The 20,365-nt window shown below is 44.0% G+C and overlaps 1 protein-coding gene across 1 annotated transcript in view; it reads right to left on the bottom strand.

The window, feature by feature from the left end:
• ABHD17C (abhydrolase domain containing 17C, depalmitoylase) overlaps positions 1-3,558 on the bottom strand; it is a 55,670-nt gene extending 52,112 nt beyond the window's left edge. The window contains exon 1 of the mRNA XM_061158850.1: positions 2,943-3,558. Coding sequence (XP_061014833.1) covers positions 2,943-3,535 — 593 coding nt within the window. The 5' untranslated portion in view covers positions 3,536-3,558. The remainder of the gene's footprint in view (positions 1-2,942) is intronic.
• Between the last annotated feature and the right edge of the window lie 16,807 nt (positions 3,559-20,365).

Raw genomic sequence — 20,365 nt, 5'->3', positions numbered from 1 at the left:
GCAACGAAGACCCAGCCAGCCAAAAATGAAATAATAAATAACATTTTAAGAAAGAAAAGGGGATCTGAGCTAATCAGCCACAGAACAATGGGTACATATGGTGGGAGGTAATGCTGCCGGGGCCGTGACCTGAACAGAGTCATAAATGGGTGGAGAAAAGGGCATCTTCCAGGCAAAGTAGAACAGAAATCTACAGACAGCAGACCAAGAGGAAAGGCTGTTCAGGGATTACTTAGCTTCAGAGTCAAGTAACTCCTAGCCTATTAGAATAACTGAGACACGTATACACACCTCTAGAGAAATCTGATAAATCAGACTGCATGGTAATGTGGAAACAGTCCTTAACTAGCAATCAGGAGACCTTTCTGGTCTTCCTTGAGCCTGTCAAATGAGGGTGCATAAGGACAGTGTCCATAAATGAGAAGGTAAATTAACTTAGTCCTTCCCAGCCTGCATTCTTTTTCTTCTTCTTAAAAACAGAAAAAGAAAACAGAATATAGTCTACATGTGTAGTGCTCACAGGCAAAACTACTGCTTTGCGAGACATTTGCTTCAGATATATAGACACCGATGTGTATGTGTGCTTGGTTTAGATGTAAAACATAAAATATGTTCCTTCTTGTGGGGTCACAATCAAAAAAGTTTGAAAAGCACAAGGTGTGTAAGGTTTCTTTAAATCCTAAGATTGTCATTTAGCCTTTAAGTTCTAACCTATTTAACAGGTGAGTAAATCAACCTTGATGTGAGTTCTGGCATAAAACTAAATCAATTCCGGGCAAAGGTGAGCTATGTGCTCAGCTATGTGCTGTGTGTCTGTGTGTGCTAAATTACTTCAGTTGTGTTCCATTCTTTGGGACCCTATGGACCATAGCCCACCAGGCTCCTCTGTCCATGGGATTCTCCAGGCAAGAACACTGGAGTAGGTTACCATGCCCTCCTCCAGAGGATGTTCCCGACACAGGGATTGAACCTACATCTCTTACGGTCTCCTGCACAGGCAGGCAGTTTCTTTACCACTAGCACCGCCCCATCACACAATTCAAAATTTAACCTTACCCAAAGCCATGCCCATAATTAAATTACATATGACACACGTCTCTGGGAAATAATTATGTCTCATGTATGTTGTAACACAGACACACCTGCATATTCAGGGCAAAAGATTTGCCTCACGTCTGAAAAAGATTTCATTCTAATCTAGACACTTACATATAGGAACAGTGTTCTACAGAAATTTCACCAAATAACCTACTCAAAGTGGGATTATGTTTCACTTTAAGATCTAATGCCAACCCTTAATTTTAATACCTTGACCAACAGCAGCTACTAGCAATCGATCATGTGTGACAAACATGTATTTGAAACTCTTTATTGAAACAGGTGACTTTTTAACTACTTGTAGATTCTGACTCAGGGGCTTCCCTGGTGGCTCAGCAGTAAAGAATCCACCTGTCAATGCAGGAGACAAAGACTTAATCCCTGGATCAGGAAGATCCCCTGGAGAAGAAAATGGCTACCCACTCCAGTATTCTTGCCTGGAGACTCCCATGGAGAGAGGTGCCTGGTGGGCTACAGTCCATGGAGGTCTCAAGAATTGTACAACCTCAGCCTAAACCACTTTCAAAAAGCTTTATCCAAACAAAGTCCTTCAAGACCTCAGGAGAAGAATGTGAATAAGTATGTACCTGATGGATAGGCCATTTTCCCAGAAAGGCAGAGAATAATTTATGAACATATGCATGAACAGGAATGAGGACAAAAATTACTCATGTTGGCAGTCTGCAAGTGCCAGGCAAACACATTTTAGATAAAGACTACACCTGTCAGTAGCATAACAGTGCCAATTATACCTATTCTGGGGGCTCTTTCATCTGAAGCAATCTGATGTCAGAGAAGACATGACCTCAGGTGTTTTCACCATCCTGCTACCAGGTGGCTGGGGTGAAGCCACAGACACCCAGACTGGAGCACAAACAGGTGGACGTGACTTGCCCACTTACCAGACTTCTGGGTGACTAGAGACTAAAACTCAAGTTTGGTTTGCTGGTCTTACCGTGTCTAGCCCCAAAACCAAGCCCCCAGTTTGTGCCTTGCACATAAAAGACTCCCTACTGAGGGACACTTCCTACTACTGAGGACACTTCCTAGTCCTTCTGTGAATGCTAATTCAAGGTCAAGAGATTCTGCAAGCCCTTTAAGCACAAGATTCGAACTCCTCCTGGGTTTTTGTGGGGGTTTTTTGGTTTTTTTTTTAACTAAGTTTCTGATAAAGATGCCAGGCCCACCACCACCAGCTAAACTTCCTGACCGCCGTGCCAGCTACTCAGCCCCAGAAGTCCAACTTCACACCACCCGATCTTCCAGCTCCCTCCAAGGCAGCCCAGACGGGGCCCCGCTGAGCACTTTACAACAGGAACGTATTTTGGAAGCCGTCCCGCCGCGCCCCCTGACTTTACAAGGAAGGAAACAAGAGGTTTGAGCTCATGCGCCTTGCCCAAGGTCACTTCACCCTGAGGCCCTCCAGCCTCTGGCCGCCGGTCCACACAAACTCAACGCGAACCAAGTTGTCTCTGCCCCGTATTTAAGCATGCCCACACTGCCACTTGTGGTGCCCAGAACCACAAAAGACCCAGCTGGGGAGATCGGGGGCACCCAGGCGTGCCAAAGCAGGCAAAACCCTGCGAATCTGAACTCTCCAGGAACCAGAGGGCTGGCGGGGGTTCTTGAAGGGGGTGAAAGAAAGCCAGGGATGGAAAAGAAAAGAGAAGCCACGACGGCCGCGGAGCGGGGTGTGTGTGTGCGTGGGGGGAGGAAATTTCTGCTCGCCCACAGCCCCGAAGGAGGGTCCCTCTCCCCTCAGGCCGCCCCAGAGGCCCCCAGGGGATGCCAGCCCGGCCCCCTCGCAGCGGCCGGCCAGGCCTGGCGACCCTCGCCGGGCTCACCGGGTGCGCAGCGCCTGCCACGCGGCGTCGATGTCGGCGTAGAGGTTCTTCTCGGAGGGCTTGCCGGAGCTGACGCCGTAGCCGGAGTAGTCGTAGGAGAAGATGTTGCAGTTGATGCGCGAGCCCAGGCCGATATAGAAGCTGCACATCTGGCCCAGGTCCACCGCGTTGCCGTGAGAGAAGAGCAGCGTGTAGCGGCTGGAGGGCGCGCAGCGCACGAACATGCAGCCTAGCCGGTTGTCCCGGGCGGTGCGCGAGAAGAAGACCTCGACGGCGTCCAGCTCGCGCTGCGAGTACTGCCAGTCGGCGCGCTCGCTCAGGTGCAGGCTGCACGCGCCGGGCCCGGCGCCCCCCTCCTCGGGCTGCTGCTGCGGCGCCGGCTGGGCCGCGGCGGAGGCGGAGGAGGTGGAAGCGGCCGAGGCCGGAGCGGGCGCCCCGGGGCCGCGCTGCTCCGGCGCCAGCACCGTGTAGGTGGGCTCGGGCGGCAGGAAGGCCAGCTTGGCGGCGATGCGGCTCGGGCAGGGCGGGCAGCAGAAGAGCCAGCACAGCTCGCCCAGCGAGAAGCCGTTCATCCTGGGGCCTGGTTCGGGCATCGGGGCGGCTGGAGCGCGCCGCCGCCGCCGCCGGCACGGCAGGCAGGCAGGCAGGCAGGCAGGCAGGCAGGCAGGCCGGCTGGGGAGCGAGGGCGGGCGGGCGCGCGGCGAGGAGCGGGCGAGCGGAGGGCGGCTGCGGCCCGCCCGCCCGGCGGCTGGAGGAGGGGGCGGGGAAGCGCAGGGGGGGAGGCGGGGCCGGCCCGGCGGGCGCGGCGCTGGGAGCCCTGGCGGGTCAGCGACGGCCCCGCGGGCCGGGAGAGGCGCGGGCGTCCGGGGCCCGCGCGCGGCACACAAAGCCGGCGGCGGCGGCCATGCCGGCTGGAGCGCACCGCCCCCACCCCTGCCCCCGCCCCCCGGCTCCCGCACGCCCGCCGCCGCCACCGCCTCTTCCGGGTTACAGCGGGCCCGCGCCCCTGCCGGGACACCGGCCGGGCCGGCGTCTGGGCGGGGCTGCCCCGCCGCCTACCCCGACTCCGCGCGCGGGGGCGCGGGCACCTGCTTTGGCTTGGGAAGCGCGTCCTCCTCCCCGGGACGCCCAGGCGCCCGGAGCAGGGTCTGTATGCAGGGGCAAGTGGGCAGATCCCCAGAGGGGTTCCGGGAGGGGACGCGAGCACCTTTGCCCCCGTGGGAAGCAAGACCGGAGGCCGACAGGGCCTCTCCGGGAGCGCAGAGGCCCGGAGCAGCGGAGCGCTCCTGGTTAGGCATGGGGGAACGTGGGCCGATCGGGAGACGGTGGCGGGTGGGGACAATGGAAGGGGAGCAGGTATACTCCCAGATCGGACTCTTCCTCTCTTTCCCCTCTCCCTGGAATTCCCTTCCCCAAATCCAAGTGTTCTCATGCGTGGAGATTTTTGGGAATTTATTGAACAATTAACGAATGAAAGAGACTTGAACTTGAAAGAGAAATGAACCTGAAATTCTTGGCTCTTTGTGTCCATTGGTGCTTTCTGAACTGGCTCTTCCCAAAGTCTCAGGACCATCAGGGGAAATGGTGGTGTGGGATAGAGCGCCGATGGATCGCTGCATCTCCCTGTTACAGGAGGTTGTTTCTGCCTGTGTAGCTACAGTATTGAGCTTCCTTGGTGGCTCAGTGGTAAAGGATTCGCCTGCCAATACAGGAGAACTAGGTTCGATCCCTGGGTGGGGAAGATACACTGGAGTAGGAAATGGTACCCCACTCCTGTATTCTTGCCTGGAGAATCTCATGGACAGAGGACCCTGGTGGGCCCCAGCCCATAGGGTCACAAAGAGTCAGTCACAACTTACCAGCTAAACTACAGTATTACTTTCCTAGGAGCATGACTGGGCCTTCAGTAAACCCCTGTGTCCATAATAGTCAGCTATTATAACAGGGCCACTCTATATATTTAGTAATATACTATGTTGCCACTGTCCTTTCTCATCCCAAGGGCAGTAGATTTTCTGGTGGTAACTAGGTGTCCTTTACAGCCCTAGTTCCTCTAGACTTGTTTCTGGAATCCAGGATTTTTAATGGTCTTAATCAGGAGAGATTTTACGATGATTTAAATCCATTGTAATCTTGGCACTCACCTTTAAGTGATATATTTTTTTTCCAGATATTACTCTCAGTGTCTTGAAACTGAGTAGCCTCTGGTGCCAATTTCACAGAGCCTTCCACAACTTCCTTTTTCCTCCTGATTTGGCAGCTGAATTCCCTTTCAGGAATTGACAGGAGATACCCTTCCTGATTGCCAGCAGGGCAGCTAGAGACAAGGAAATTGGCAGCATAACCACTCTGGGTCTCTTGTGTTAACTCACAGATGTCCAGGAGAATTTAAACTTTCCTCTTGGCTTTTGTGGAAGGTGTTATTTTTGAGCACCCTCATCTAAATGAATTTGCCCATCTTGTTTGCAGTAACCTTTCGGACCAGGTTTGAAAAGATTATTTGTTCACTAAAATAAGTTTTAAATATTGTTGAAACTATCTGAAAATTGGCTAAAGAAAACTTGGTTAGCAAAGCTTGTTCTGATTAAATATTTGAAGTCAATTTTAAAGTTATGCACACTTGATGATCTTTCACCCAAAACCCCCTTTTTTTTTTTTCTTTGTTTGTTTCTTCTAATTTATTTGGCTAGCTGAAGCATGTGGTATTTACTGCCCTAACCAGGGATGGGACCCGCGCCCCCTGCATTGTAATCGTGGAATCTTAACCACTGGACCACCAGTTGTTGTCGCTCAGTCTTGTTCGGACTCTGCGACCCCAGGGAAGGCCCCAAACCAAATTTTTATCTTCTGGAGGTTAGGTTTCCCTTTTTAAAAAGCTGTATAACTTGCTACTGAATACAAAAATACTGTTGGCATTCAGCATCTATTGATGTAATGTTTCCTATGCTCACAGTACCTAAGATGTTAGAACTTTTGTGTTGAAGCTATAAAGAGAAGACAGTCCCTGCTTTCAGACACCTTACAATTTAACTAGAGTATTGGCAGAAGATTCAGAACACTTTTCCCTGTGAATTAAAAAAAAAAAAAAAAAAGAACAAAACCCCAAAAGCTAAGGAAATGGTTTTGAATCCTGATTCAGTGGTGATATTTCTGTGGGAAGGTAAGATGATTAGCCAAGTGTGTCACTCCCTAATCTTTTCAAGATGAGAATAGAATTTGGAGGACTTTCCTGGTGGTCCAGTGGTTAAGACTCTGTGCTTCCAAAGCAGGGGTACAGGTTCAATCCCTGGTTGGGGAACTAAGATCCTACTTGCTGCCCAGCCAAAAAGACAAATATTTGCTTAAATTCCTAAAGGATTTGTGGAGCGAGCATCATGCAGTGTAATACCAATAAATACATAAGTAAATAAAAGCCTGGTTTTTATTTTCATTCTCTTAGAAGGTTACACAGAGGTAGATTCAAAGAGTATTTATTTCCCTGGACAGTATGTTGGTTCAGGTTTGTGGGAATATTAAATTGAGACCCTCTTTTAAATGAGTTTGCCCATACTGATTCCAGTAACCTTTTGGACCTGGCTTCAAAAGACTCTTCACAAAAGTGATTTTTAGATATTTTTGAGCTATCCAAAAAGTTAGCTAAAGAACATCTGGTTGATGAAAACTGTTCAGACTATGTATTTGAAGTCTATTTTAAAGTTATTCACACTTGAACTTTTACCCCAAACCAAAGTTTTTGTGTATGCTGTACAATAGAGCTCCCCAAACTTTCTCACCTCATGCCTCTTCTGGTCATAGTCAAATTTATGTAGCCCCTCAACACAATGCCCCTCCCCAGGAGGGAGAGTTTAATATCTCTGCCACACCTCTCACACCCACGACAAAGGTGGCAGCCTGCCTTGGCATACTGGTTGCAAAACTTCAACATGCAGCCCAGGAAAAATAAATTTGCCCTATATATTTGCACTATTTTCAAAGGTCAGGGATTACTAACTAATCACTTTGATCTTAAAGAATGTCTATTTGGCTCTTCCTGAGTTTTAGTAGAGAAAGGTAAAACTTTGAGTCTGGATCAGCAGACATATTTTAAGTACTTACCATGAGTTGGTCACTGAGTCAATCTGCGGAATGCAGAGGTGGCTAAGAGCTCCTTCTGCCCTCAACAAGCTCATTGAACTATTTACTGCACAGAATAACTCTGCATCCTGCTAAGCCATTCTGGGTCAGTAAACTGAACAGGGTTCCAAGTAGTTAAATGCACTGGTCTCTACTATTTAATATTGGCTTTTTGCACATTGAATTTTTCTTCCAGATCAGTCTGCCTGATTCTGAGTTGCTCAAGATCACCCCACTTGTGTCAGCATTTTTCACTGACCATCAGAGGATATTTATGCTTCAAAACGATATGGTTGTTTCAGTGGAAGGTAACAAGAGATCAAAAATACATTGACCCCTGGGAATTCCCTTGTGGTCCAGTAGTTAGGACTTGACACTTCCACTGCAGGGCCCAGGTTCAATCCCTGGTCAGGGAACTAAGATCACACAAGCTGAGCAACATGACCAAATTAGAGGGGGGAAAATATATATATATACATAGAGAGAGAGTGCCCTGTTTTATTTTATTTTTTTCTTTAAATTTAGGACTGAATGCTCTGTGAAGGCTAGGATGATGTCTGTTTTGGTCACTGTTTCCTCTATGCCTCGTTTAAAGAGATGCTCAGTAAATATTAATTAAATCGATCAATTAAATAATGAGTGAGTGATTTAGTGAATGCATCAAGAGACCAAAGTTATTCCTCCTCTTTCAGACAGTATTGTCAGAGTACAGGCTTTGAGAAAGACATAAAGAAGCCCAAGTCCATGCCAGCATCCCCCTAGGAATAGACTACACATGTCTGCTGGCTAAGGAATTGTGGCATTCTCCCCATCTTTCTTACTATTGATAACAGAGATCGGGTTTGTTCTGGGCAACAATGCTCCCAGTTAAGACACATAGTCACCTGGCCTCCCCTGCTGTGAAGATGGCCACAGGACACAGTTCTGGCCAATAGTCTCTAAGTCAAGTGTTTTTCGGAGCTTCTAGAAAGACTTAACAGAACCAAACTTATCTGGCATGTTTCTCTTTTCCTGTCCCTTACTTCCCACTTGGGTTGCAGGCATTATTATTACTAGAGCTATGAGAGCCGCCTTGCCACAATGAGAGTGAATTTCATAGTTGAAGATGGTGGAGAAGAAAAAGAAAAGTCTAGGCCCCTCATGACATTGCTGAACAACTGCCCAGCTTTGCTTTCACCTGGGCTTTTTACTTTGTTTTTAAGTATTGAATTTGTTACAATATTGCTTCTCTTTTGTATTTTTGGCCACAAGGCTTGTGGGATCTTAGTTCTCCAACCAGGGGCTAAACCTGGGCCTCCTGCTTTGGAAAGCTGAAGTCTTAACCACTGGACCACCAGGGAAGTCCCTGAGCTTCTTGTTATATGAGAACAATAAGTCACTTTATGTAACTGTATTAATAGTTGAGTGTTTTGTTACCTGTAGCCTAATGCAATAATTAGGAATCTGATTAGGAAACAGAAAAGAAAGATCCAAACATTGTTCTTAACTGCTTTCTCAATAAAGTCAAAGAATATTTTGTTGATAACAGTGGAATAGCTATGGCTGCTTTTTCCTCCATTTAAAAAAATTATTAAAGTATGACTAAAGATGGGGTAGATTTTTGAGGCGATATCTATTAAACAAATCCTTTGGAAAAGTGAAGAAAATCAAGCTGATAATTTTGAAGATAGTATAGATAACATTTGAGGCCATTCTGGGAAATCTGAGCCAATGCTCATTAGGGTAAGGGCCTGCCATTCAACTGAAAGCTTTTGGAGGTGAAGTATCTTTTTCCCAGAACCTCTCAGCCTAAGGGCTCTTATCAAGAGTGTTGTAAATGAGGTCACTGGAGCCCCAGCTGGGGAGAGCTCAGAGACCCATGAAATGCTGAGAAAGCACCAGAGAAATAAGGATTGAGAGAAATCAAACACCAACCACCCACAGATAGGTGCTTTCACAGTTCCATTCTTCGCATGGATGATTATGTCCTCAGACCTGCATTTCTTACTAGTCTTCTTCTATTCACGGATTCTTAATGGGAGGGCCAGAGTCCCCAGAATCTATCTCAGAATTTGGACTTGATGAGCTGCTTGAAGATAAGAACTTGTTTCCCCTACACAATCAGCGTAAAACCTTATGTCCTAGCACATAATAGGAACTCTAAACAGACTTAACTGGTTACTGGAATTCAATTTCTAATAATCTCTAAATGCTTGTTTCATGTGCAAACATGTAATAAGTTATAGAAGTGACTTTTTTTAAAATGGGAAGTGAGAAGGCACAGCCTTTTATATGCTGAGCTTGCAAATTTAGTTTTATGGTGATAATGCACAATATGGCTTCAATTTTAAGGGGTTTTTTTTGTTTGTTTGTTTGTTTGTTTTTTAATTTCAGATAGCTGCACATGAAAACTGTCCATGAGTGATTGATCTGCAGTGTTATTCCAGGGAATTTACAGTAATGAATGTTAAGGACATACTCAAAAAAACAGTAATACCGGCATAAGACCAGACAGATCTAGCTGTCTGTGGATATTTCATGTGTAATAAATTTGATGTTTTAAATTGGTAGGATTATACTAACTTATTTAGCAATTAGCTAAATATTTTTAAAAAGATAAAGTTCAATTCTGATAGATTAAAAAATAAAAGGAAACCAAAAGACAACTGGAAAATATAGATGAAGATTTATATATCTTTGAGCAAAATACCAAAGGCAGAAACCACATAGGAAAATGTTAGTGATCTGACCACGTAATTTTCAATCTTCTATATACTGAAATTAATTTATATATGAAATGAGATGATGTTGACTTGCTGCCAAAAAAAAAGGAAACAAAATTGATTAATAAGGACTTGATAATTGTTGAATCTGGGGCTTGAGTTGATGAGTACATGGGGGTTTCATATTCAATTGTCTCTACTTTTGTATATATTAGAACTTTTCCATAATAAAAAATGTATATATTTTTTTATTTTTAGGATTTTGAAAAACAATCTAGGCCAAATTATTTGCCATCAATTCATTTAAAAAGAAAAAGACGAAACACCCCAATGGGGAAAATGGATAAAATATTTGAACAAGCATTTTATAAAAAGGAATACAAATAACCAATAGGTATGTGAGAAAAAGTTTAGACTCAGTTTTAAAAGCAAATTTCAAAAATTTATTTTGAACTTTCTTGCACTGACCCAAATTTTTTGAAAAAAATGGAATAAAAACCACTAGGGCTTTGTTGGACATGATTTAGAAAAGTAAGCACTCTCAGATACAACTTTCTGGTGGAAATATTAATTGGGACAACCTTCTGGAGAGAAACTTCACAATATATGTCAGAAGACTTAAAATACGTCAAACTTGTAATCAAGTAATTCAAGTTGAAATTTAGCCTAAGGAAAGAATCCATTTTGCACATAGATTTTAAATGCTAGGATGTTTGTAACAGTATAGTTTGTAATGGCAAACAAAGCAAAACAAAAAATTGAAAACATCAGAGTCTAAGAAAGAAAATGATAGCACATCCAGACAATAGACCAATATGTGCCATTAAAACTGAGATGAAAGAGCCATATTTGTTATCATAGGAAAATATCCAGAATATGTCTAGTGAAAACAACACAAAATATGTACAACATGTATCAATAAATATACTTTAAAAGTTTAAACCCAGAAAAAAAAATCACTGATGAATGAGATTTTGGGGGTTTGGGTTTGGTTGGTTGTTTCTGTGTATATTCTTTAAGTTCTAGGTGTGTATTATTTTATAATTTAAAATAAGTTATTATCAACCAAACCAAAAAAAAAAGGAACGAAAGTATTTTAGAGGAATGAAGATGTTCTTCTGGATTCTTGGAGATTCTTCAAAAATTAACTTCCCAAAGATAATTTCTCATTCACATGAGGACGAAGTAATTTTACTATAATTGAGTTGAGCAAAGCTCTACCAAGACTTACTATGTGCCAGAAACATGGTGGTTTCTGCAGGAAATGCAAAGATTAACAAAACAGCCCACACCCCACCCTCAAGGACCATCCTTCTCTCTTGGAGTCTATGGTATCTGGCTGCCCGGGCTTTCACAATGTTGGTACCTGCTTAGTGCAGGAATGTGCTTTTCTGCTCAGAGTGTTTTGTTTTGTTTTTTGTTTTTTCCAGTGTGCTTACCTTCTCTTTCTCCTCCCTTCTCTACCTTCCTTTCCCTAAAAATGAGGCAGTCATTTCTCTCAGTGAGGCCCCACCAGGTGAAGAGCCTGACTTTACAATTCTCTGTTGCCTCACACCTCCTGATGTTTTCATTTCTTCTCCACTGAACTATATGCAAATGTTATCACTACCTGGACCTTGTTATATGGGACTGTGTCATTCCCTGGAAGTTACAATTCCTTTTTCTTATTACAATTTCCTATTCCGTCACCTCTCTCCTTTCTTCTCATTGAACCTCTTGCGAATTCTCTTGTTACCCACTCCTTATTTGATTGGACAGCCTAGAATGCTTGTCCTGACCTTGGTCCTTTCTTTCTTTTTCTTTCTTTTGGCTGCACTATGCAGCATGAAGGATCTTAGTTCCCCAACCAGGGATTGAACCTAGGCCCCTGGCAGTGGAAGTGCAGAGTCCTAACCACTGAGAACTCCCCTGACCTTGGCCTTATGGACAGTGAGTCATGTCAATAATGTTCTCATTGAAACGTTAATACGCAACCCTCATCATATGTATTGTCTCTCTGCTGTGCCCACTTGTTAACCCCCTTTCCTGGTTAGACAGTAAAGAATCTTCCTGAAGTACGGAAGATCCGGGTTTGATCCCTGGGTCGGTAAGATCCCCTAGAGAAGGAAATGGCTACCCACTCCAGTGACCTTGCCTGGAGAATTCCATGGACAGAGGAGCCTGGCAGGCTACAGTCCATGGGGTTGCAAAGAGTCAGACACTACTTACTGAATGACTAACACTTTCACTTTCACGGTTAGAGCAAATGTTTAGCAAAATATCAAGCCTCTACTCTGTGCCATGTAGATCAGTAAAGAGCTGGGATATCAAGATCTAATCCCTTTAAAAACTGTTTTTGTTACCGAGCGCAAGCTCATGCAGCTTGCCACCTGAAAGGCTACTAAATCGAGAGATGAGTTGTAGGGGCAAGGAATAGCAACTTTATTTTGAAAACCAACAGACCAAGAGGGTGGTGGACTAGTGTCCCAAAGAACCATCTTACCTGTACTCCTTCCACACTTTGGCTTCTAACAAAACTGGAACTTGGTAGTCTTTAGAAAAATGGATTCAGAGAGACGTAATAAACAAAGTGGAGGTAGGACCTGGAAACCATAAATGATACACATTCTGTAATCTGGGATGGGCTCCAAGTGGGTGGCCCTGGTTTCTGACAACAGGGGAATGTCCTGCTGGACAGGCAGAACTCGCTTAGTCACTCAGCATCCATTCAGTTCCTGTTCTGTGCCAGCCCAGTCAGGCAAGTGCTAATAGAGGCAAATAGAGAATGCTGTGAAGCAACAGGGAAGCAATCAAACTCCACCCCCATGAAGCAGGCAATCAGGAAAGACTTCAGGGAGGAGGTGGCTCTTTTTTTTTTTTTTTTTTGGTCTTACCACACTGCTTGTGGGATCTTAGTTTCCCAACCAAGAATTGAACCCAGGCCCTGAGCAGTGAAAACACAGAGTCTTAGTCACCAGGCTGCTAGGGAAGTCCCCAGGAAGGTGACTTTTGAGCAAAAGAAAATATCCTGAATGTATAGAGACAGGCAGTTGAAGTTGCAACCCAGGAAGTCAATCAGCATCTGGAGGGAGAGAATTCACATTCATAAAGTCCTACCTCCATGCTAGCCAGTAAATAAGGACTTGTCACAGGTTTTGTTGCCTGGGAAGCTGATTGTGAGTTGAGGTTCACATGTGGGGAGTTTGTCAGGGAGAGAGCTTGGAATCAAAAGCTGTGAAGGACATCAAATTGGACAGAAAGAGAAGTTAGTCTGTGATGCGGTCTTTGTTGTTCAGTTGCTCAGTTGTGTCCCAACTCTTTGTGACCCCATGAACTGAAGCACTCTAGGCTTCCCTGTCCTCTACTATTTCCCAGAGCTTGCTCAAACTCATGTCCATCAAGTCGGTGATGCCATCCAACCATCTCATCCACTCTTGTCCCCTTCTTCTCCTACCTTCAATCTTTCCCAGCAGCAGGGTCTTTTCTAATGAGTCAGCTCTTCACATCAGGTGGCCAAAGTTTTGGAGCTTCAGCTTCAACAACAGTCCTTCCTATGAATATTCAGCACTGATTTCCTTTAGGATTGCCTGGTTTGATCTCCTTGCAGTCCAAGGGACTCTCAAGAGTCTTCTTCAACACCACAGTTGGAAAGCATCAATTCTTTGGCGCTCAGCCCTCTTAATGGTCCAACTCTCACATCCGTACATGACTACTGGAAAAGGAGGTTGAGTGCAGAAGAGAATCAAGAACACAAAGAGAGGACCAGGCTTGACCAAGGATATTTCACCTACAAGATCAGTTGTAAATGAGAGAGGAGATGTATTTACGTGAAGAGTGTGAGGTCATGAGTAGGTGGGTTGAAGGAGTTCTTCAGCTGGTCAGTGAGTTTTGCTGGTGGTTGTCTCCCTCCAAAGGATTCAGTGGGTTAATAAGGAAAGCTGGGGGTGGGATGGAGACTCAAGAGGGAGGGGATATATGTATCCTTATAGATGGCTCATATTGTTGTACAGCAGAAACCGGCACAACATTGTAAAGTGATTATCCTCCAATTAAAAATAAAGAAAATAAAGAATGCGAGGTTTGGAATATGGCCTTGAAATGTGTGACAGCGTGTGACTCCAGGTCGAGTGAGGACCTGGTTAAAGTTCTGGGAAAGCCATTCACTGAAAAAAGCACTTGACTGAGTAATGGCATTTACAAAATGAGCCTGCAGTGCCTGATCAAACACTGAGCTCTAGGAAGGAATCTCAGACAGGTTATTCTTCTTTAAAATTACTCATCTAGTGAGAGAAAGCAAAACCTAAGCATAATGTTAATTAAGTCAGGGGGGAAAAAAATCACACAATTTACCATTCATTTGGTTTCATATTCAGTGCAAAAAAAATCTTTCTAACAAATTCATCCCTGTAATCAAATGATTTCTATATCTATAAACTTAGATGTGAGATTTGTGATTTACAGTGAAAGAGAGAAATGTTGGCGAGTTGAGAGGAGTTGTTGTCTTCTTTGTGAATCTGATGTGGAATGACAGAGGGAAGTCATTTCTAGATGGATCTGGAGGAAACTGGCCAAAGACAATGATAGATCTACATGCAAAAGTATGCATATCAAACTCCACGTGACAACTGTGTGCTGTGAGTAACGTTAATATTTTCTATGGGGCTGCTGCATGCAGATCAGAGTGGTAATATTATCCATTCATAAACAGATATAAGACTTTGTCAGAATCTCTGCAGTTAGAATCCAGGCTCAAGCTGTGGGAGGAATCAGCAGGCAGAAGAGGCTGGGGCCCTATATTTGGTATCTCTGTTTCAGACAACCCTCGCTACCCTGCCCAAGCTCCACTGTCCAACCAAGAGAGACTAGAGAACCGTTAAACCCAAAGAAGTTGGAGTTAACTCAGCTCAGCAGTAGCAGACGGAGAAGGCAATGGCACCCACTCCAGTACTCTTGCCTGGAAAACCCCATGGATGGAGGAACCTGGTGGGTTGCAGTCCATGGGGTCGCTAAGAGTCGGACACAACTGAGTGACTTCACTTTCACTTTTCACTTTCATGCATTGGAGAAGGAAATGGCAACCCACTCCAGTGTTCTTGCCTGGAGAATCCCAGGGACAGGGGAGCCTGGTGGGCTGCTGTCTATGGGGTCACACAGAGTCGGACACAACTGAAGTGACTTAGCAGCAGCAGCAGCAGTAGCAGAAACCCTACAACTCTTGCCTTGATAGAACAGTGGTTACTAGGACACTCAGCTTCAGAGACTGCATTGCTCTAGACAAGTCCAGTCCTCAGACCTTTGCACTAAAGACTGTGTCTTTGGGCTTCCCTGGTGGTCCAGTGGTTAAGAATCTGCCTTGGAATGCAAGGGACACCAGTTAGATCCCTGGTTTGGGAAAATCCTACATGCCACGGAGCAAGGAAGCCCGTGTACCACAACTACTGAGCCTGTATTCTAGAGCCTCTGAACCACATACCGAGCCCATGTACTACAACTACTGAAGCCTACACACCTAGAGCCCATGCTCTGCTACAAGAAATGCCACAGCAATGAGAAGTCTGTGCACTGAAACTAGAGCATAGCCCCTGCTTGCCCCAACTAGAGAAAGCCAGTCTGCAGCAACAAAGACCCACCACAATCAAATAAATATATAGAAGTCAATATTTTAAAAATAAATAAAGACAGTGTCTTTGCCTTTAGTTCAGTGTCTTATGATCCCACTGACCTACCCAACCTTATCCTTTGATAAGCAGCAGGCCTTTGAATTTTAGAATAAATGCATAACCACCACTGGCCTGTCCAGCAGACCTGAGACTGTAGCTCTCTGGTTCTATCCCTGGATACTGGTCCTTGCCTAGTTTCTCCATCTGGAAGATCCAAAGAACAGGAACAGCCAGTATCCCAAGTATGCTGAAAGATTTAGATTAAGGCAACCCACATGCAATATGATTAAAGAGCACTGTGGAAATGTCAAATGCTATAAATATGGATAATATAATGATAACTGAGAAGCAGCTTGGTTAATTGAAGCCAGTCCCCAGAGCTCCCCTGTAATTACGGTATGATTGTGTCTGGTATGCCCTGAAGCGTGGCAAGGACATCTTATGCAAACAGGCAAGTCAAATAATTTGCATGCCACTAATTTCTGAGATACAGCTTAAACCCAGGAGACTATGAGATGCATTCTTCAGAGTCTTGATACATCAAGAGAATTTCTTCACCCTAGCGCTGTGTCTTATCTTTACAGCATGTGAACTTATCACCAACTGGCAGTTCTAAGAGACTGTAGGAAATTCCCTGATGGTCCAGTGGTTAGGACACTGCATCTAAAAAAAAAAAAAGAGAGAGAGAGAGAAAGAGAAAGAGTCTAGATCCTCTACAGTTCCTCGGGTCTCTGAATATCTATGTGAGTGAAAATTCTAGGAAAAGATTTTCCCCAACCTGAATAGAAGAGAAAGAAAAATGAAGAGCCAGGGATATACACTTTTAAGGTCCATCATTTCTCCATCAATAACTGGGACACCAATGTTTATAATAATAATAATATCAACTTTTGTTGAAATACTAATAGACATCCCCATTCTCAATTTAGCTCTTGATGTTTGCCATGTCCCCCAAGAAAGCAATTATGTTCTAAATTTAGCAGACTAAAACCTCCAGAGCACTGAACCCTATATATTTATTTATTTAAAAAAAACAAAAAGATTGGGATTTCCCTGGTGGTCCAGTGGTTAACAATCTGTGCTTCTACTACAAGGGCACAGGTTTGATCCCTGGGAGGGTTCTCACATGCCGGCATGGTACAAAAATAAATTAATTAATTAATAAAAATTTTAAAAATTAAAGAAAAAAATGTGAATGAGTATGAATAGAATTAATATTAAACTAGATACCTACTTGAGACTTTCCTGGTAGTCCAGTGGTTAAGAATCTGCCCTCCAATGCAAGGATCCCAGGTTTAGTCCCTGGTCAGGAAACTAAGATCCCACATGGTGGGGGGTGAGGAACTGAACTCGAGTGCTCTGAACCCTGTGTGCCACAGTTAGAGAGGTGCATTGCAACTAAAGTTCCCTCATGCCGCAACTAAGACTCAACACGGCCAAAATAGAATTTTTTTTAAAAAGGCACCTACTGTGCAGTCTGCTTCCAATTCTCTTTCACAGACATAGGCAAATGCATACTCTCATTTTGAGAACTTCTTTGGATAATCTTGAACACTAGTCCACTGCTCACCTCACATCTTTAAACTGCTCTTCCCCTTGCCTTCGAAACATCTCCATCTGATTGATCCATAGAGCCTTTCCAGTCAACGTGTCCACAACTGAGCTCAGTTTTTTCCCCAGCCCCCATTCCACTGAGCCAGCACTCCTCTTATATTCTCAACACCGTAAATGGCACTGGCGAGAAGCCAGAGCCAGAAATTTTGATATTTTCTTTGATTCCTTCTTCTATTTCACTTTCTATTTGTAATTGACCTGGGTATTGCTGGTTCTAATTTCTCACTAGCCTTGAGTCTATCCCCACCTTAACCCAGGCTATAATCCTTTCTTACCTAGATTGCCATCTCAGCTTCTAGCCTCTGCCTCATTTCTTGTCCCACATAAAATTTGATCATGTCATATCCCTGCTTTGAATCTTTTGATGATATCCCCTTGACATGAGCTCAGTTCAGTTCAGTTGCTCAGTTGTGTCCAACTCTTTGTGATCCCAAGGACTACAACATGCCAGGTTTCTCTGTCCATCACCAACTCCTGGAGCCTACTCAAACTCATGTCCATTGTATCAATAATGCCATCCAACAAGCTCATCCTCTGTTGTCCCCTTCTCCTCCCGCCTTCAATCTTTCCCAGCATCGGGGTCTTTTCCAATGAGTCAGTTCTTCACATCAGGCGGCCAAAGTATTGGAGTTTCATCTTCAGCATGAGTCCTTCCAATGAATATTCAGGACTGATTTCCTTTAGGATTGACTGGGTGGATCTCCTTGCTGTCTGAGGTACTCGCAAGAGTCTTCTTCAACACCACAGTTCAAAAGCATCAATTCTTCAGTACTCAGCTTTCTTTATAGTCCAACTCTCACATCCATACATGACTACTGGAAAAACCATAGCTTTGACTACACAGACCTTTGTGGTTAAAGTAATGTTTCTGCCTTTTAGCATGCTGTCTAGGTTGGTCATAGCTTTTCTTCCAAGGAGCAAGCATCTTTTAATTTCATGGCTGCAATCACCATCTGCAGTCATTTTCAAGCCCAAAAAAGGAAAGTCTCTCACTGTTTCCATTGTTTCCCCATCTATTTGCCATGAAGTGATAGGACTGGATGCTGTGATCTTAATTTTCTGAATGTTGAGTTTTAAGCCAACTTTTTCACTCTCCTCTTTCACTTTCATCAAGAGGCTCTTTAGCTGTTCTTTGCTTTCTGTCATAAGGGTGGTGACATCTGCATCTCTGAGGTTATTGATATTTCTCCTGGCAATCTTGATTCCAGCTTGTGCTTCATCCAGCCTGGCATCTCACAAGATGTACTCTGCATATAAGTTAAGTAAGAAGGGTGACAACATACAGGCTTGATGTACTCCTTTCGCTATTTGGAACCAGTCTGTTGGTCCATGTCCAGTTCTAACTGTTGCTTCTTGGCCTGCATACAGATTTCTCAGGAAGCAGGTCAGGTGGTCTGGTATTCCCATCTCTTTGAAGAATTTTCCAGTTTGTTGTGATCCGTACAGTCAAAGGCTTTGGCATAGTCAATAAAGCAGAAATAGATGTTTTTCTGGAACTCTCTTGCTTTTTTGATGATCCAACAGATGTTGGCAATTTGACCTCTGGTTCCTCTGCCTTTTCTAAATCCAGCTTGAACATCTGGAAGTTCATGGTTCATGTACTATTGAAGCCTGGCTTGGAGAATTTGGGGCATTACTTTGCTAGCGTGTGAGATGAGTGCAATTGTGCAGTAGTTTGAACATTCTTTGGCATTGCCTTTCCTTGGGATTGGAATGAAAACTGACCTTTTCCAGTCCTGTGGCCTCTGCTGAGTTTTCCAAATTTGCTGGCATATTGCGTGTAGCACTTTCACAGCATCATCTTTTAAGATTTGAAATAGCTCAAATGAAATTCCATCACCTCCACTAGCTTTGTTTGTAGTGATGTTTCCTAAGGCCCACTTGAGTTCACATCCCAGGATGTCTGGCTCTAGGTTAGTAATCACACCATTGTGGTTATCTGGGTCATGAAGATCTTTTTTTGTATAGTTCTTCTGTGTATTCTTGCCACCTCTTCTTAATAATCTTCTGGTTCTGTTAGGTCCATACCATTTCTGTCCTTTATTGTGCCCATCTTTGCATGAAATGTTCCCTTGGTATCTCTAATTTTCTTGAAGAGATCTCTAGTCTTTCCCATTCTATTGTTTTCCTCTATTTCTTTGCATTGATCACTGAGGAAGGCTTTCTTATTTCTCCTTGCTATTCTTTGCAACTCTGCATTCAAATAGGTGTATCTTTCCTTTTCTCCTTTGCCTTTCACTTCTCTTCTTTTCACAGCTTTTTGTAAGGCCTCCTCAGACAACCATTTTGCCTTTTTGCATTTCTTTTTCTTGGGGATGGTCTTGATCACTGCCTCCTGTACAATGTCATGAACTTCTGTCCATAGTTCTTCAGGTAGTCTGTCTACCAGATCTAATCCCTTGAATCTATTTGTCACTTCCACTGTATAATCGTAAGGGATTTGATTTAGGTCATACCTGAATGGTCTAGTGGTTTTCCCTACTTTCTTCAATTTAAGTCTGAATTTGGCAATAAGGAGTTCATGATCTGAGCCACAGTCATCTTCCAGTCTTGTTTTTGCTGACTATTTTAGAGCATCTCCATCTTTGGCTGCAAAGAATAGAATCAGTCTGATTTCAGTATTGACCATCTGGTGATGTCCATGTGTAGAGTCTTCTTTTGTGTTGTTGGAAGAGGGTGTTTGCTATGACCAGTGCATTCTCTTGGCAAAACTTTGTTAGCCTTTGACCTGCTTCATTTTGTACTCCAGAGTCAAATTTGCCTGTTACTCCAGGTAGCTCTTGACTTCCTACTTTTGTATTCCAGTCCCCTATAATGAAAAGGACATCTTTTTAGGGTGTTAGTTCTAGAAGGTCTTGTAGGTCTTTGTAAAACAGTTCAACTTCAGCTTCTTCAACATTACTGGTTGGCGCATAGACTTGGATTACTGTGATAATGAATGGTTTGCCTTGGAAGTAAACAGAGATCATTCTGTTGTTTTTGACATTGCATCCAGGTACTGCATTTTGGACTCTTTTGTTGATTATGATGGCTACTCCATTTCTTCTAAGGGATTCTTGCCCACAGTGGTAGATATAATGGTCATCTGAGTTAAATTCACCCATTCCAGTCCATTTTAGTTAGCTGATTCCTAAAATGTTGATGTTCACTCTTGCCATCTCCTGTTTGACCACTTCCAATTTGCCTTGATTCATGGACCTAACATTGCAGGTTCCTATGCAATATTGCTCTTTACAGCATCGGACTTTCTTTCGATCACCTGTCACATCCACAACTGGTGTTTTTTTTTTGCTTTGACTCTGTCTCTTCATTCTTTCTGGAGTTATTTCTCCACTGATCTCCAGTAGCATATTGG

The sequence above is a fragment of the Dama dama genome, chromosome 13, assembly GCF_033118175.1.
Source record: "Dama dama isolate Ldn47 chromosome 13, ASM3311817v1, whole genome shotgun sequence".
Classification (NCBI taxonomy): domain Eukaryota; kingdom Metazoa; phylum Chordata; class Mammalia; order Artiodactyla; family Cervidae; genus Dama; species Dama dama.
This window is presented reverse-complemented; position numbering and strand designations above follow the sequence as displayed.